Genomic DNA, 16,786 nt, shown 5'->3' on the forward strand with positions numbered 1-16,786 from the left:
ATTCTAATGTCCCTTAAATGTTAATAAATATTTTTAATTGACTATATATTCTAATGAATAATGATCTAAGTCCTTGATTTTATTTAATATATTCAAAAATCTCCATTGTAGTGACCCTCCATATATATAACTTGCAATTTCCAAGTCTTTTTCTAAAAAGCCAAGTGAGTTCTTGTGAAGATGTTCCCTGAATTTTCTTTTATAGCCCCTGGCAAATGAAATAGTCTATTTATGCCTTTTGCCGAAAGGCATAAGGTTTGGCTCAGTGGTAGAGCGTCGGTCTGCGGACTGAAAGGTCCCGGGTTCTATTCCGGTCAAGGGCTTGTACCTTGGTTGCGGGCACATCCCAGGTAGGGGGTGTGCAAGAGGCAGCTGGTCGATGTTTCTCTCTCATCGACGTTTCTAGCTCTCTATCTCTCTCCCTTCCTCTCTGTAAAAAATCAATAAAATATATTTTTTAAAAACTGAAATAGTCTGTTTATGCCTTTAAATCATATTGCTTCTCTTTTAAAAATATTTTAAAAATCTATAAACTAGTATTATTGGGCTTATACAAAAAATTTCTGAAATCGTGGAGTGTTTGTAAATGTGAATTACTTTAAAGGTGATTACAAAAAGTGAATGTGATTGTGAAAATCTTAAGATTAAATATTTGAAAAAAAAATATTAAATATTTGTTTGCCTATATATAAAAACATAAAAGCACAAATTTTAATCCTTAATAAAATATACATTTGTAGACTAATGTATATGTTTTATATATGCAAAAATAACTTTGCTTTTAATCACTTTAAATGTTAATGTTCCGTTGACTTCCTTAAAGACTTGCAGGTTAATCCTTACCCTTTAGTTTCATTTTCTGCTTTAAAAGTTCTTCATGGCCAAAGGAATAAGACTAAATCTAGCAGAGGAAGGCTTACGATTTAGGAATAGCTGTATCCTTAAGAGAACTCCCAGCCAGGCTTTGGACCACCCAATTATTAAATATTGACTTTGATTTATTTCTCTGTTCATCTAGGTGTGTCTCTGTCTTCCGTGGCTTCTGAAAGTGATTATGCTATCCCCCCGGATGCTTACTCCACAGACACCGAGTGCTCACAGCCGGAGCAGAAGCTCCCGAAAACGTGCTCATCTTCCAGTGACAATGGGAAAAATGTAAACACTGCATCAGGTTTTGTTCGTTTTTTAAATTAATAAATCCGTTAGTTGGAGCTTCCAAAGGAAACTGAAATGCTTTTTAAAATCTCTTTGTAATTAGGAGCCACTGGAAAAATCTGGCTATTTATTAAAAATGAGCGGTAAAGTCAAGACTTGGAAGCGGAGATGGTTTGTCCTGAAAGGTGGTGAATTACTCTACTACAAATCTCCGGTGAGTGGAAGGCGCTCGCTATTGGTTTCAGAGAGAAAGGGAAAGGCAGAGACAGGAAGATCAGTAATGAGAGAGAATCATTGATCCGCTGCCACCTACACGCTCCCTCCTAGGAATGGAGCAATCTGGGCATGTTCCCTGACCAGGAATCAAACCTCGACATCCTGGTTCATAGTCAATGTTCAACCAGCTGAGCAGTGCTTGCTATTTGGAACTGAATTCCTCCAACTAGAATTCAGATTCCTGATTGATTTTCTTCCCTGTGATGTTATTAATTAAAGCATTTCTTATGATTGCCACTACAGGTAATCACCCTGTTTTTGGTTTTCTTCCTTTCCTACAGAGTGATGTAATTAGAAAACCCCATGGCCATATTGAACTTAGTGCATCCTGCAGTATTTTAAGAGGAGATAACAAACAAACGGTCCAGGTACTTTTTTAAAAGCTATTTTTTTATTTTTGTATCATGCAAAACTCGATTCTCAATTATTCCAGCGAATGAAGAGGAGATTGGATATTCACTATTTTGTAAAAATTTACTGTGGGTTTGATGACTCAAAATTTATGAAACTCCAGGAATTCTTGGTTAAAACCATAATATGAGCTAAGTTTCTGTTGAGTAACTCTCCACTACTTCATTTGCCCTTTATCACTTATACTGTTCTTTCTCTATACTTAATCTCCCAACTATTCTCAGCTCTCAAACTGTCTAGCTATTTTAGGGGAGGGTTATCGGATAAATGAAGATGTTAGTAGTTTAATGTATATTAAATTCAGGGGTGTTTGTATTTAAATACAGAACCAGAAAGTGACAGTTCTATGAACTTCAGATACTGTTGACACCTAAATGGGAAGGATATTGGTGAGCGGTGGGGCTGTATTAGTTCCCACTACATTACACCATAGAAGAGCCACTGACCCTTTCACTCACCAATAGGCCAGTCTCGACAGAAACCTGTTCCATTTAAGACGTAGGCTGTTGAGATAGTTTGGTATTTGTGATTTAAATTCAGACACTTTGAAATGCCTTTAATAATCATTATTATCTTGCTTCTTGTGAGGGTAGACTTCAACATTTACTAAAAAGTTACATTATCAATGTTTCCAGTGAGAACTGTCCCAAAATGTAGAAAGGAGAAATCATGGAAGCTTTGTCTGAGAGCATGGCAGATAAGGGTCGTTTGTAAGCTTCTTAAATATCTGTAAAATTTGATATGTGCTTAATTTGAGTCTGAAAAATTGCAAGTTCATAATGTCTGATCACATGTTAGTTCCTAGAACTCTTATGTGCAAGATCTTATTTTATTTATAATTGATTTTTTCTTTCAGATAGATAGATAGATTTCAGAGAGGAAGGGTTCAGAATTGAATCCAGGACCCTTCAGTCCACATGCCAATGCTCTATCCACTGAGCCAAACCAGCTAGGGCGATTTTTTTCATTTCTATAACAGCTCCTGGCTTGGTTAAAAATGTGTCATTTTAGTACAGTCTCTAGTCATTCTGCTCCTCACTTCAACAACAGGAGCCTATAGCACACTTAAAGGAAAATGTTTTGAGTAAACAAGATAAATCACCACCTAAAATTTTAATACTATGAAAAGTTTAAAGTAAACTTAAGTTGAAAACAAGTTTCAACAGAAGGTTAATCACTGTATTTCTGACAAAGTGGTTAAAATATGCTAAATTACTTACGGAGTCATTTATTTCCCACCTAGGATTCACGGTTTAGCATGTGAGTTCCCATGTTAAGTAGCAATGTTTAAAGAATGGACAAGGAAATGCCAATAAGCCTACATCTCCAGCGTTCTCTTTCCTGACTCTTTCTCATCCCATTCCAGTTAACCACTGAAAAGCACACATACTATCTGACTGCAGATTCTCCCAATATATTGGAGGAATGGATTAAGGTGTTACAGAACGTTCTCCGAGTACAAGCTGCCAACCCGCTTTCCCTGCAGCCTGAGGGCAAACCAACGGTGAAGGGCCTGCTCACAAAGGTAGGAGGCCTCTGTGTGCCTGGGAGGGTCCCCCTAATCGGGAATAGTGGGTGTCAGAGAATATACATTGAATATTTATGTTATTCTGGGGTGGAAACAGGTATTTTAAATAGAATGCCAAAGACCAAGACCATAAAGAGGAAAAATGACAAACTTGACTACTATATATAAAAATCTAAATGTTCTTACTCTCGAAAATTCTCTAGGCAAAATTTTTGGAAAGGTATTTCAAAAGGTAGATGAAATGGCTGAAGAACAAGCTTTTTCTAATCGGTAGGTAAAGGACACCAACCGGGGGAGGGACAAAGGACTCAAAGGGAAAAAAGCAGAGCTGAGAGAGGTCAGATGGAATACACATGCTTCATAAGCACATGGAAAGACATTTGACTCTCGCTAATAATGTTCTTTAAAAAGCACAACTTGCAATAATAGATATTTTTAACCATCTGGTCAAAGGAGGACATTTTTAACGTTATGAAATGCAGTTATTGATACAAATTGAGACATCTGCTAGTAAGAGAATTACTCTAGAAAGCAATTTGGCAATGTCTTGGCCAAACTGTTTATTCAGTAAGTATTTTTGAAAGAACAAATGAATGAAAAAATATCATATCTTTTCAAAACATATATGCATTTATGTTTTTAAAAGATTTTAAAATAAGTCTTTTAAAAACATATTTGATTCAGTAATCTTAGTTTAAGTAATTTATGCTCAGGAAATGGTCTTAATCTAAAAGATCTAAGTATAAGGATGTTCATCACAGATAGATGTTCTCTATTTAAAAAAAAAAAGAGATATATAATTAGCATATACTGCAACACAGATCTTAAGTGTAGAGTTGATGAGTTTTGACAGATATAGAACATTTCCATTACCCCAGAAAGATTACTTGCATGGCATAGATTATAATAAAGAAAACTGGGGATCAACGTAGATGCAGAGTAGGGGGTAGCTTAGATAAATATGTGTTTAATCAGATAATGCTTTATTCTAGAGTCATTTTAATTGTAAAGAGTAATGTTACAGAAATATGATGTGTTGGGTGATAAAACAAGTAGAGTGCAGTATTACATTCACTCAGAATGTGTAATGTGTATAATGCTTTAAAGTACAACTTTTGTTAAACATATTCAGAGAAAAGAAGGCAGCTATTCTTGCCACCAATGCTGCATGGGAAATTTACCAATGTATATTGAATATGTGATTTGATTTGATTTTTGCTTAGTTCCATTTTATAACTTTTTAATAAGTTTTGATTTATGCAGAAAAATATTATTTAGTTTTTAAAATTCCAGTTGGTTTTGACAGATATTTATATTCTACCCTCTGATCTCAACCTCTCTCCTTTCTCACACCACTCCAATTCTTGGACTTCATTCAAAACTGAGCCCCCTAATCCTCCCATTTTAGTCCAGTTTACCAGTCTCGCCCCCGTGCCCCTGCTTCCTTCTCCACCAATCTTTGATCCTGTGTTCGATCATAAAATAGCTCCTGCTCTAAGACCTGTGATTACACTGTATTCCTATGGCTCTGACAAATCCACCCAACAAAATTTTTCTTCATTTGCTTTTTAAAAAGTATATTTTTATTGACTTCATAGAGGGAGAGATAGAAACATCAATAATGAGAGAGAATCACTGATTGGCTACCTTCTGCATACCCCACTTGGGGATCCAGCCTGCAGCCCAGGCATGTGTCCTGAACAGGAATTGAACTGTTACCTCCTGGTTCATAGGTGGATGTTCAACCACTGAGCCATGCTGGCTGGGCTATTTTTTTATTTATTTTAATAAATGAGTTATTAGGTTAAAAAAAAAAATTCTTCCTAAGTAGTAAAAGAAAAGCTGCAAGAGTGAATATCCAGAATCAAATTAGTCACGTTCTTAATATCTGCCTTAATATCTAACTACATATGTACTTCATAGCAATGGGACAACTTGGAAAAACCTGTTCCCCTGAGGGTGAAAACATGGGGGTGGACAAGGGTTCTTAACTGGTAGGAAGAACAGAGACTGACACAAATATACTCCAGTTTTGATGAGTCTCTTTTTTTAGTTTGTTTAAAAGAAGAAGAAAAGAAAAAATAGCAAAAACCTTGCATAACACAAACCATTCAAAACTTCCAGGATATTGGTCTGCAAATACATGTTTCTAAATTTAATTAAACTGAAACATGTCTTGCCAAATGAAACATTTTTCTATTTTTTTTTCCCCCCTCAAGCAGCATTTTAAATCCTTCAAACTGTGAGATGGCGGAGTTGATTGCTTAAACCATAACTCTGAAAGCACAGGCTGGCTGCTTGTGGGTTTAAATGAAACATGTGTTTTACTCCCCCCTTATGCACAGCGAGGAAGGAAGCATTTATTGAGTAACTACTATTCTGCTTTGTTGACATTTTCTCCTCTGGTCATCACAACGGCCCAATGAGGTGTCCAGGAATCCCATGTTACCCACAGAGGCCCAGAGGTGAAGTCAGTCGCCTGAGGACACCATCTGCTGGGCGGTAGAACTGGACTTTAAGCCTTAGTCCATTTGACTCAACATTCAGGCCTTTTCTACATTTGACCTCAACATTCAGGCCTTAGTCCATTTGACCTCAACATTCAGGCCTTTCAACATTCAGTAGGCAAGTAATGACTTGCCTACTGTAAAAATCTATTGTGTCAATAATTTATATTCTTCCCAATGTGTTACTATCAGAACAGTTCACTTAAATGTAAGTCATTGCAAAGATCCTACAAAATATATCTCTCCCCGTCCCCCCATCACCTCCTACCCTTCCCCATGACCTCTGTCCTCACTTGCTCAGTTGCAGACACATTTCTAACATAGGGTGTTATCCTAGGGAGCTATGGGATTACTGGACATTTATGAAATATGAAAACTATGACATATACTCACTTTTGAAATCAGTATCTTGTTTTATCCATCTTTGAACCCTCAATCCCAGGCACAATACTTGAGATATAGTGAACATCTGTTAAATGTTGAATGATGAGCCCCAAAGCAAAACATGTCATGCTACAGGTAAATTTTAAACCGCATTTGACAGTCTAGTTCACATGTGTCAAACACAAGGCCCGCGGGCCAAATCCAGCCCGCCAGGCCTTGCAATGTGGCCCACACCGCGCTGTCATCACTGCACTCCGCTGTCAGTTTATGACATTGTCAGTTTATGACTGTTCAGTAAACCATTCGGCCCGCGATTTAGGCTGGATTTTAGATTTTGGCCCCTTCTCTGATTGAGTTCGACACCCCTAGTCTAGTTGGAATATCACTTATATTTTAAGCAAACTGGATACTTATACAATAGAGTGTGTATGCCATACTTTACCTAAAGGTATTAGAGTTCTGAGTTGGCTACATTCATAATTCTCTGGAATATGATTTCAGGTGAAGCATGGCTACTCCAAGAGAGTCTGGTGTACACTGGTAGGAAAAACACTGTATTATTTTCGCAGCCAAGAAGATAAGGTATGTATGCATTTTTAATATGCTAATGAGAGGAACGTTTTGTTTGCCGTGTCTTACGTTTTTTTCTGTTAGTCTTCGGTTGCTAGCTAAAAGTTTAGACTCTTTTGATAAGGTTGAAATTTTGCATAAAATTTACTACTGAGGCAATTATATACCTACTAGGGTCTTGATTCTTAACTATACATTTTTGCAACTTTTAATTAATGCACCTTTTTCTTAGAAGAGAAAAGCCTTTCTCTACCTCACTCCTAACCATCAATTTCTTGTACTTTCGAGGTCTGGCAGGCTAAATAAGATTGAGGGAAGGGAACAACAAACTAGGGAAGAAGAGCAGGGAGGGAAAAGATTCCAGGCCTGTCCCAGGCCCTCGAGTCCCTCCATACCGTTTACCTACCCATATTTATCTACCTAGGGATGTCCTGTTTATTCATTTTTAACTAATCTCCTTCCAAAAAGAACTTGAGTTATATTCACTTTCTGAGTAAAAATATAGGATATCTACTCCATGTCACCTTTGGTTACTGACACTATAAAAACGGAACCAGCCTGGGCCAAGACGCTCACATAAAATAAAGACGCCAGTGGCACAGAACAGCGGCTTGTGACCAGTTACTGTGTTAATGAGACTAAACTCCTTGGTCCAGTGACCACATGGGTCGGCTGGTTTTTCTCTGTCCCATTTTCACAGCTTGCACTCTCCGTTCAGAGTAGCTGCATTGAAAATGCATGCCATTATTTTCAGTGTTGCTCAGAGATGGGCATTAATACAGTGCAGCCCTTAAACATGATACCTCTGAAGTAAAATAGGAAAATGCTCACATATATGCTATATGAATAAGCACAATATAAAATTATATATTCAGTATAATTCCAACTAAATGTTAAGTCAGGAAAATAGAAGCCACTCTATTTATTACAGTTATAACAGCATCATTGATGTTTCTCTCTCTCTCCCTTCCTCGCTCTGAAATCAATGGTAGGAGATGAGATCTGAGGCATGACAGGGATCAAATCCCAGGGGGCCTATCATAGTAAGGACTTGGGCTTTTACTCCAAGATGAGGGGCCTTTGGAGGTTTTTGATCAGAACATTGGCATGATATAACTTATGACTAAAAGCACACTCTGGTAGCTGTCTGAGGGAATAAGGAGGAGACTAGTTAGGGGGCTATTACAGTAATCCAGGTCAAGGATGATTGTGGTTAACAGGTAGGAGTGGAGGTGTAAGAAGTGACCAGGCTCTGAATATATTCTGAAAAGCTTGCTGACTGGAATGGTTCACTGAAAAGGTATGGGATGTAAGAGAAAGAATAGAGTCAGTAAACAGCTGGAAAGATGAAGTTACCAGCAGCTGAGATGGGGGACACTGCCCAGAGCAGGTCGTGGGAGAGGACTTACCAAATTAAGTGTGAGATACTCTTACACGTCCAAGTGGAACTAGCGAGTCTGGAGTTACACATGCTGGGGTAGCTAATATATGCTGGTACTAAAGCCAGGAGCTCAGATGAGATCACCCATGTGGATGTGGGTGGAAAAAGGATCCAAGCATTGAGCTCTGGGCTGAGCATGAACATGTACGATGGTAAATGTTCTTCTTGGAGTCAGAATGAATATTTTCAGATTGCAGTTGCAAACCTTATCAGGCATTTAGAAGCTGCAAATCAGAAGCAGACTGTATTTTCCTGGAATAAATGTACTTGATTAAAACAAACGTTTTAGAACAAATACGCTAGATATTCAGCACAACAGATATAATTGTTTTTGTCGACAAGAGTAGGTAAAATTTAATATGCATCAGTTTTAAGAAGTTTTTCTTACCCTTACTAGTAAATTAAGATGGAACAAATCATAGCATTGTTTTGTATTATAATGTCTGTTAATAAATACCCTCTCAGAACACTACTCATTCTACTGTGATTTAGGATGATAGCTAGTCACACTTCTTTGTACCAGCTACCTAACTGTGTTACTTTTTCTATAAATAGTATTGAGACTATGTCTACACTTGGTTTTTTGGTCCAGTATCTTAAATCAATTTGGGGGTAAAAAAAAGTCAAGTGAATGTTTTGACTGAGTTATATAATTGCTTGACTAAGTAAAGTAGTCAAGCAATTATATAATTGCTTTTTCCACAAAAGGTAAATGCCTAGTATTCAAATTGTTCTTTTATATTGCAATTGGGCATTTTGGTTGCAACTACTGGTTTCATAACTACGGATAATCCAGTTGCCTGTAGGTGTTCATTTAAGAAAAGGTATGCTTTATAAAGGTAAGAATGAAAAGGAATATGAAAAATTTTACTAGGAAACGATTTATAAAGTGCCTTCCTCACAATTACTAACATTTACTTTAGTTGCCTTTAGGTCAGATCAAACTCTGGGAGGCTAAAGTTGAAGAGGTTGACAGATCCTGTGATTCAGATGAAGATTATGAAGCCAGTGGGCGAAGTCTGTTATCCACGCATTACACCATCGTGATCCACCCCAAAGACCAAGGTCCCACCTACCTCCTGATTGGGTCCAAGCATGAAAAGGTTCGTAAGGACTTAATGGTTGATTTAGAATGATGTAGATTTAACGTTATTAACTACTGCTAATGATTTTCAAATCATTTTCATGGAAACAAGGAAGGAAACATTGCTAGAGACTTCCAGGTCTGTTTTCAGAGATTCTTTACATCCCTAGAAACAAGCCTTGTTTAAACGTGTCATTTTTCAGTTGTATTGATAAAAGTGGTCTCCAGGCTGAAATTAGTGCAGGTATAGGTAGATAAAAGAACATTATGTTCAAACTGTGACTGTCTCAGACTGGATTTTTTTGGGGGGGATGAATCTAAGGCCTCCAACTTTATAATTTTGACTAATTTTCAACAAAGTTTTGGTTTAGATAAAATTGAAAGTCAACTATTATTATATATGTAATCATATATAAAAATATAAAAGTTACTTATAGTTACTTATATATTACATAAAAAATAAAAAATAAAAGAGGCATCACAATTAATGGGGAAGTAATGGATTGTTCAATATATAATATTTTGTGTTCATTGTACATTGAGGAAATTGGCTACCTAGGAAGACATTAGTTTAGTTTGTCATCTCACACATATAGCAAAACAGTTTCCAGATGAATTTAAAGAGTTAAATGCAATAATTTTTTAAAAGAGCCTTTATCTGATCTTGAAATAGAAAGTGCTTTCTAAAAAGAAAAAAAAGGCAATGTAAGAAACCCAGTAGAAATGGGTGATAGATTTGACTACATAAAATTGGAACAGAAGTGGCAAGAATGGACATCTTTGCCTTGTTCCAGATCTTAGAGAAGCTTTCCATTTTTTCACCGTTGAGTATGATATTATCTGTGGGCTTTTCTTATATGGCCTTTATTGTATTGAGGTACGTTTGTTCTCAGTATTATTTTCGTTTTTAAATTTTCTGGAATCCCTACGTATTTTGTATGTGTTATATGTATGCACTGGGAGTCAGACTTTAAATGTGGTAGAATTTACTGTATTTCTTAAAGGAATATTAACTGGTTGTATTTACTCTAGTCTCTTAACATTATATTACTTTAATTTTATCGTGTTTTTCTAAGCAACATCTATAGAACAGTGGGAAAAGTACGATGAGCACAATTCAACTGAGCCTACTTCAGAACTGTTTGACTATGTGGCTTGTTTTAATTATTAAAATCAAAGAGGTTTTGTTTTTTCATGTTGAAGTTTTCCGTAGTTTATGCAAGTTGTGTTTTCCCTTAAATCGCCAAAAATTATACACTGGTTAGCATTTCTGTTAATATGTTTTGTTTTTAAGGACACGTGGCTTTATCATCTGACTGTTGCAGCTGGAAGTAATACTGTAAACGTTGGATCAGAATTTGAACAGCTCGTTTGTAAACTGCTAAATATCGAAGGGGAACCTTGTAAGTTCATAATGTATAAGGCTTTATGGCTTATGAAATGCATCCAAACCCCCTTGGCCAAATGGAGCTTTACTTCCTAAGTTCCTTTCCCTGCAAGCCACCCACCGTTTCACTGGCTTTGCTTGTCACGCGCCAGGATGCTCACTGTGGTTCCTAGACTCCAGGGACACCATTGTTCCCCCAAATCCCATGTCCCGTGACACCTCTGCCTTGGCTGACAATACCCCTCTGCCTGAAATGGCCCCCTTCTTTTTTTTTTTTTTTAAATATATTTTATTGATTTTGTACAGAGAGGAAGGGAGAGAGAGAGCTAGAAACGTCGATGAGAGAGAAACATCGACCAGCTGCCTCTTGCACACCCCCTACCGGGGATGTGCCCGCAACCAAGGTACATGCCCTTGCCCGGAATCGAACCTGGGCCCTTTCAGTCCGCAGACTGACGCTCTACCACTGAGCCAAACCGGTTTCGGCGTGAAATGTCCCCCTTCTTACATTCCTCGCCAACATGCTAAAAGCCTGCCTACCTCAGACGCTCCCCAGCCAGCCCACTCCCGCTCAGCATCTGGCTCATAAAAGGTTCTTAATAAATGTTAGAATTATGTCCTAGTGCGCTTTGCCTTTTAATTACTTCATAGCATTTGTTCCTTTGCATTGAAATTATTTTTTTATGGCTAAGGTTTCCCCAGTGAGAGTCTAGATTCTGTGTTATGCTTTACTTAATTGCAGAGATCAAATTTTATTTTGAGTACCCAACATAGGAATTTAATAAATGTTGATTTTAAGAATGTTCTCCTTTGTCATTCTATCTCCTCCTACTTGATTTTTCCTTTCTAGATCTTTCCGCAGCTCCTTCTCCTGTATACTCATCTCCTCACCTGGGTCCCCAATCTTTAGCACATCTAAGCAGCATCATAGTGCCCTGGTAGACTGGTTTCAGCCGAGAATAGTAAGACCACAGTCTCCAAAACAGAGACATGAGAGTCCCCCATGGCCAGGAAAATGAAATGAAATCATGCTGCCAAAGTTTTTTCATGACCTTTACGACTTAAAGTTGTGAGCCAGGCCTAAGTTAGCTAATTTCTAAAGGGCTAATAAATGGGAGGCCAAATAAGTGATTCTTTCTGTTTTCTAATTCTATTTTACCCTGCATTTAGCCTCTCAGATATGGAGACATCCTACTTTGTGTCACAGCAAGGAAGGAATTGTTTTCCCTCTGACAACACTGCCTTCTGAAGCTCTACAGACAGAGGCTATTAAATTATTTAAGGTAAAATTTTATATGGCGTTCTATGTTATTAACATTTTAATTTGAAAAAATAAAAATAAACAATTCAGGTATATAAAGTTTCACTGTTCCCAAGAAAATTCAAAATGTGGTGGTTATTATTATTAAGAAAATCTACTGAAATAAAATTAGGTGAATTTAATGTGCTTTCCAAGTGAGACTTTGGGATTTATTGAAATAAACCGTGTGTGGTTTGGGCGATGCGAAACTCTTAATATCAGAAGAATCATCTTCCATTCACCTCCCCAGAGGAGGGATTTCTCGCATCACACCTAACTGGGTGTTGGGAGAGGGTCAGCACTTCTTCTCCAGCGCTGCTCTCAAGTTCTTATTATTCAACTTCTACTAGAAACACCAGAGCACTTGAAACGTGTCATTTAACCACATCACTCTTAGCCCATCTCTGTCATTAATCAGCTTCTGCTAACTTTTCACATTTCATTAAGGATTTTGGCTCCCAACTCACGTAATTTCTGCCTCAGATCTTGCCATTATGCTGAATGACTTAATGATTACTTGATGCTCCAATGCAATGGTCTAAGATTCCTGACCTTCTTAAGGCCAGTAAGCTTCACCTCTGGTCTGTTTCACCTTCCCGTTCTCCATGTCCACACCCTGACCTCACCGATCCTTAGGAGTACACCACCTCTGAAAGTTTAAATTCTAATACCTCTTTCTTTAACCATATTCTCTTAGCCTGTGAGCTCTCTTCTTTTCTTACTCTTCCATTTTTCATCCTCACTCAGACCTTTGTTTGGAGTCATTTATTTTCTTGGAGATCCAGAGACAGCTTGAAAACTTCCTCTTGGCTTTCCTTCCTTCTTATTCCAGCCTGGATGACTTTCATTAATACTCGTAGTTCCTTGAGACCCATAATTCCATGAACTTTTCAGCCAAACCCCAACCTACATCAGTGCTCCTGTCTTATCTGCTGCCACATGAATCACGTGTGCACTGCGAGGGAACATTGAACACCCCTGTGCACTGGAGCCGATGTGAACCTGTGGTCTTCATTCCTCAGAGCCGACTGTCTCTCCTTCTGCTTGTCTTTGGTCACATTCATCCTCAACCTTCCCCCTCAGTGATTAATGTTCCTCCCAACAAACTTACCTTCTATTTTATTAAGAAAATTAGAGAGCATCGGTCATGAACACCTCAAATCTCTTTCCCTAGCAGACATTATCTATTTTCTCCTTCATTCTTCCAGTTTCCAAATATAGTATAACTTCTATGGATTCAGATATCAACTGTACACCAGGAGGTTGGTACTTCATTCTCGCCTAGTCTCTTAGAGTCTCAGTTTTTGTGTTTCTTTTGGCTTCTTCTTGCCTACATTCCTGCCATCTCAATAAAGTCATCTGCTTATTAGATAATATCAAAAAATTATTGTTAGTTTGGGAGGGTATAATATAACATGATGGTTATGAGGAAAAATGTATCAATTCTAGATCCATACTGAAATATTTATTGGTAAAAAAAACACACACACCATGATATATATTAAAATACTCTAGAAAATAAAAGTAGTGTGGAGGTTGAATGAAACATGTTTAGCAAAATGCTAATAATTGTTGTTGCTTGGTGATGAGTGCATGAGTAATCATTATACTATTCTCTCAACTTTTGTTCATGTTTTAATATTACCGTAGTGGAACATTTTTAAAAACCCACCCATCGAATATACAACTACCGAAAGCAAGAAAGACTCTACACAAATATATTTGAAAATCTGAATGAAGTGATTGACTTTATAATAAAACATAAATGGCTGAAATTAAATCCACATGAGAATGAAAATTTACCAATCTTTTAAAGTGTAGGTAAATTTCAGTGCATAGAAAAAGAAGGAAATTTCCCAAATTTCCCAAATTTCAGTGCATAGAAAAGAAGGAAATTTCACAAATTCTGGTGTGTGCTTTTTTACTTTTCATTTTGGAAAATTTCAAACATGTGTATGACTAAAGAAAATATGAGGTCCAAGGTACTCATCACTTGGCCTCATAGCATCAACACATGGCCAGTTTTGATTTAGTCTCCCCATCCCACTGCACCCCAACATTGGAATATTTGAAGCCATTGTTAATAGTGATCTCACCAGATTCTTTACGTGAAGTATTACTTGGAACCAAACCCCAGAAACAATTGTACAAAACAGAGCATTTTGTGCAAAAATTAGTAAAATATTAATAAACAGAATCCAGCAGCAGATTACAAGAATACTCTAACGTGACTAAAAGATTTGTTACAGGAAATCAAGGATGTCTATATATTAGATGCCTATTAATATTATTTATTATTAAGTAGACAATCATCTCTATAAATGCTAAAAAGGCATTTGACAAATTTAACATTCATAAAAGAGTGATACTTTCTTAACATGATAAAAGTTAATGGTGGAAATCTTTTTTCACTGCTCATTTTATGAAGAAGTTCTTCGGCAGCAATGCTTTAGGTTAGAGGCTAAATTTATTTGATCCTATCTGTCCTTAGATGGGATAAAGACTACCTATTGCATAGCGACAAAGTATTAAAACCATCCATTGGTGTTTATGAACTCTTGAATGTTTCTTAATAGATATTGTGTTTATTTGATCAGATTTAAAATCCATCCATTCATTAAACCTTGCTTTGTCACTCTATGCTGTGTAGAGAATAAAAATAAATAAATAAGGCACAGTTTCTATCCTTATGGAGTTTATAGGGGATAAGAGATGATTAAAGACTGTGTACCTTTAAAATGAATGCATATTCTGCCCTTAGGTGGAGTGTTTTGTAAAGGTCAATTAAGTCAAGTTGGTTGATAGTGGTGTTCAAGTTTTCTAAATTCTTACTGATTTTCTGTCTCTTTGTTTTCTCAATTATTGAGGGAGGAGTATTTGGAATCTGCAACTATAATTGTGCATTTATCTATTTCTCCTCACGGTCCTATCAGTTTTTGCTTCATCTACTTTATTAAGCACATAATCATTTAAAATTGTTATGTCTTCTAGATGACGTGGCTCCTTTATTATGATAAAGTAACCCTCTTTATGTCTGTCAGAATTCCTTGCTCTGAAATACACTTTGTCGGCTATTAATGTAGCCATTCTGGATTTCTTTTGATTAGTATTACCATAATATATCTTTTCATCCATTTGAAAAAAATAACAACACTATTGTTAAGAAGAGAACCAGTATAATTCATGCAGGATATCTAATCATTCCTCACATTGACTATACCTTTTTCTTTTCTTAATCCAGACCTGTCAGCTTTTTATAAATGCCGCAGTTGACTCCCCTGCAATTGATTACCATGTATCTCTGGCCCAGAGTGCTTTGCAGATCTGTCTGACACATCCTGAGCTACAGAATGAAATTTGCTGCCAGCTCATTAAACAGACGAGACGGAGACAGCCACAGAGTCAACCAGGACCATTGCAGGTATATAGTAATACATATATATGTAATTTAAAATGAGGTTGCTGTCTTGATTGTAAGAATGATGCATATTCAACATAGTCATTGGAAAATACAAAAAAGTGTGAAAAGGAAAAATAGCTATTCATGTTTTGATGTATATACTTACAGTTTATTTATATATTTATATGTTTCTATGGAAATGTATGTGTTTATATGCTCTCACATTTTTCAGATTACAATTTGAAACAAATCTTACATAGCCTTACATTTCAATTTATTTTCTTTAAAAGGAGTGAATTGTGTACAGGTCTCCTCCTTCCTTTTAATATAACAGTTTAAAAAGTGTTGAAGCTACACTTGCTTGATGGAAAAAATAAAATAATACAGAACAGAGCAAAGGAAAAGAAAAGTCACTATAATCCTATTACCTAATCTCTGTTATTTCTATATTTGTCCCTTATATATCTATGTATGTGTGTGAGTACATTGGTTTTATTTTGGGGTATATGATTTTTTACTATTTTTCAATCTGTCCTTTCTCAAAGCCTTTCTTCTATTTCCATCTGTCCTTTCTTCTATTTCCATGAATGAGTAAATACATAAATGAACAAAAAAAGGAGCAATTTTTCTAATCTTTGATGTCAAAAGGATTATCATATATCCACATGTCGTTTGGTAGCTCAGTTGTAGACAACTATATACATAACTAGAGGGATTCTGGATCTGACCCCATGTGGCCTTTTAAATGTTTTTATGTATTATAAATGCTCTAAGAAGATAATCTATATGTGGAAGAAGCAAAGGCATTTGGGGTCAAGAAAGGCTACAAACTACTGAACTTAATAAAACCTTGGGAAGGAAAAAAAAAAAAAAAAAGGAAGAGAGACTATCAACTCTGCCAGTCACACTGGGTCTGACGTGGGTCTCTGACTGCCACGTGGTGTCTAACCTAACTCTGTTTCTCTTTGCCAGGCCTGGCAGCTCTTGGCACTCTGCGTGGGGCTCTTTCTCCCCCATCATCCTTTCCTGTGGCTTCTCAGGCTCCACCTTAAGAGGAATGCAGATTCCAGGTGTGCAGAAAACTAGCCAGCTGACTCGTTTATGTGGCCTCTGAAAGTCTACAACAAATCATGAGTATTTAGTAACCTGCCAGGTAGAGAATGGGTTGCAACCAATGTTGGTTCAGAGAACCTTGGTTACCATTGGTGTGGAGCTTGGGAAATATTTCCTTTGCTATGTTAAATCTCCCATGGAAGACTGCAATGCGTGCTTGAAACCTGATAAAGACTATTTTTAAGGGAAAAGTTTGTGTATTTTCAAGGATGAATGACTTAGCATTCATT

At 36.8% G+C, this 16,786-nt stretch overlaps 1 protein-coding gene across 3 annotated transcripts in view; it reads left to right on the plus strand.

Moving 5' to 3' along the window:
- PLEKHH2 (pleckstrin homology, MyTH4 and FERM domain containing H2) overlaps window positions 1-16,786 on the plus strand; it is a 66,762-nt gene that overhangs the window by 30,034 nt on the left and 19,942 nt on the right. For all 3 annotated transcript variants that reach the window (XR_014796569.1, XR_014796570.1, XM_084901471.1), the window contains 10 exons: window positions 1,019-1,155; window positions 1,259-1,369; window positions 1,713-1,799; window positions 3,209-3,367; window positions 6,763-6,843; window positions 9,196-9,375; window positions 10,651-10,759; window positions 11,914-12,026; window positions 15,285-15,464; window positions 16,416-16,513. Coding sequence is in view for 1 of the 3 variants with exons in the window: in XM_084901471.1 (XP_084757597.1) it covers window positions 1,019-1,155; window positions 1,259-1,369; window positions 1,713-1,799; window positions 3,209-3,367; window positions 6,763-6,843; window positions 9,196-9,375; window positions 10,651-10,759; window positions 11,914-12,026; window positions 15,285-15,464; window positions 16,416-16,513 (1,255 nt within the window). In the remaining 2 variants the exon portion in view is untranslated. The remainder of the gene's footprint in view (window positions 1-1,018; window positions 1,156-1,258; window positions 1,370-1,712; window positions 1,800-3,208; window positions 3,368-6,762; window positions 6,844-9,195; window positions 9,376-10,650; window positions 10,760-11,913; window positions 12,027-15,284; window positions 15,465-16,415; window positions 16,514-16,786) is intronic.

Source organism: Pipistrellus hanaki (genome assembly GCF_964339955.1).
Source record: "Pipistrellus hanaki genome assembly, chromosome: 12".
NCBI lineage: Eukaryota > Metazoa > Chordata > Mammalia > Chiroptera > Vespertilionidae > Pipistrellus > Pipistrellus hanaki.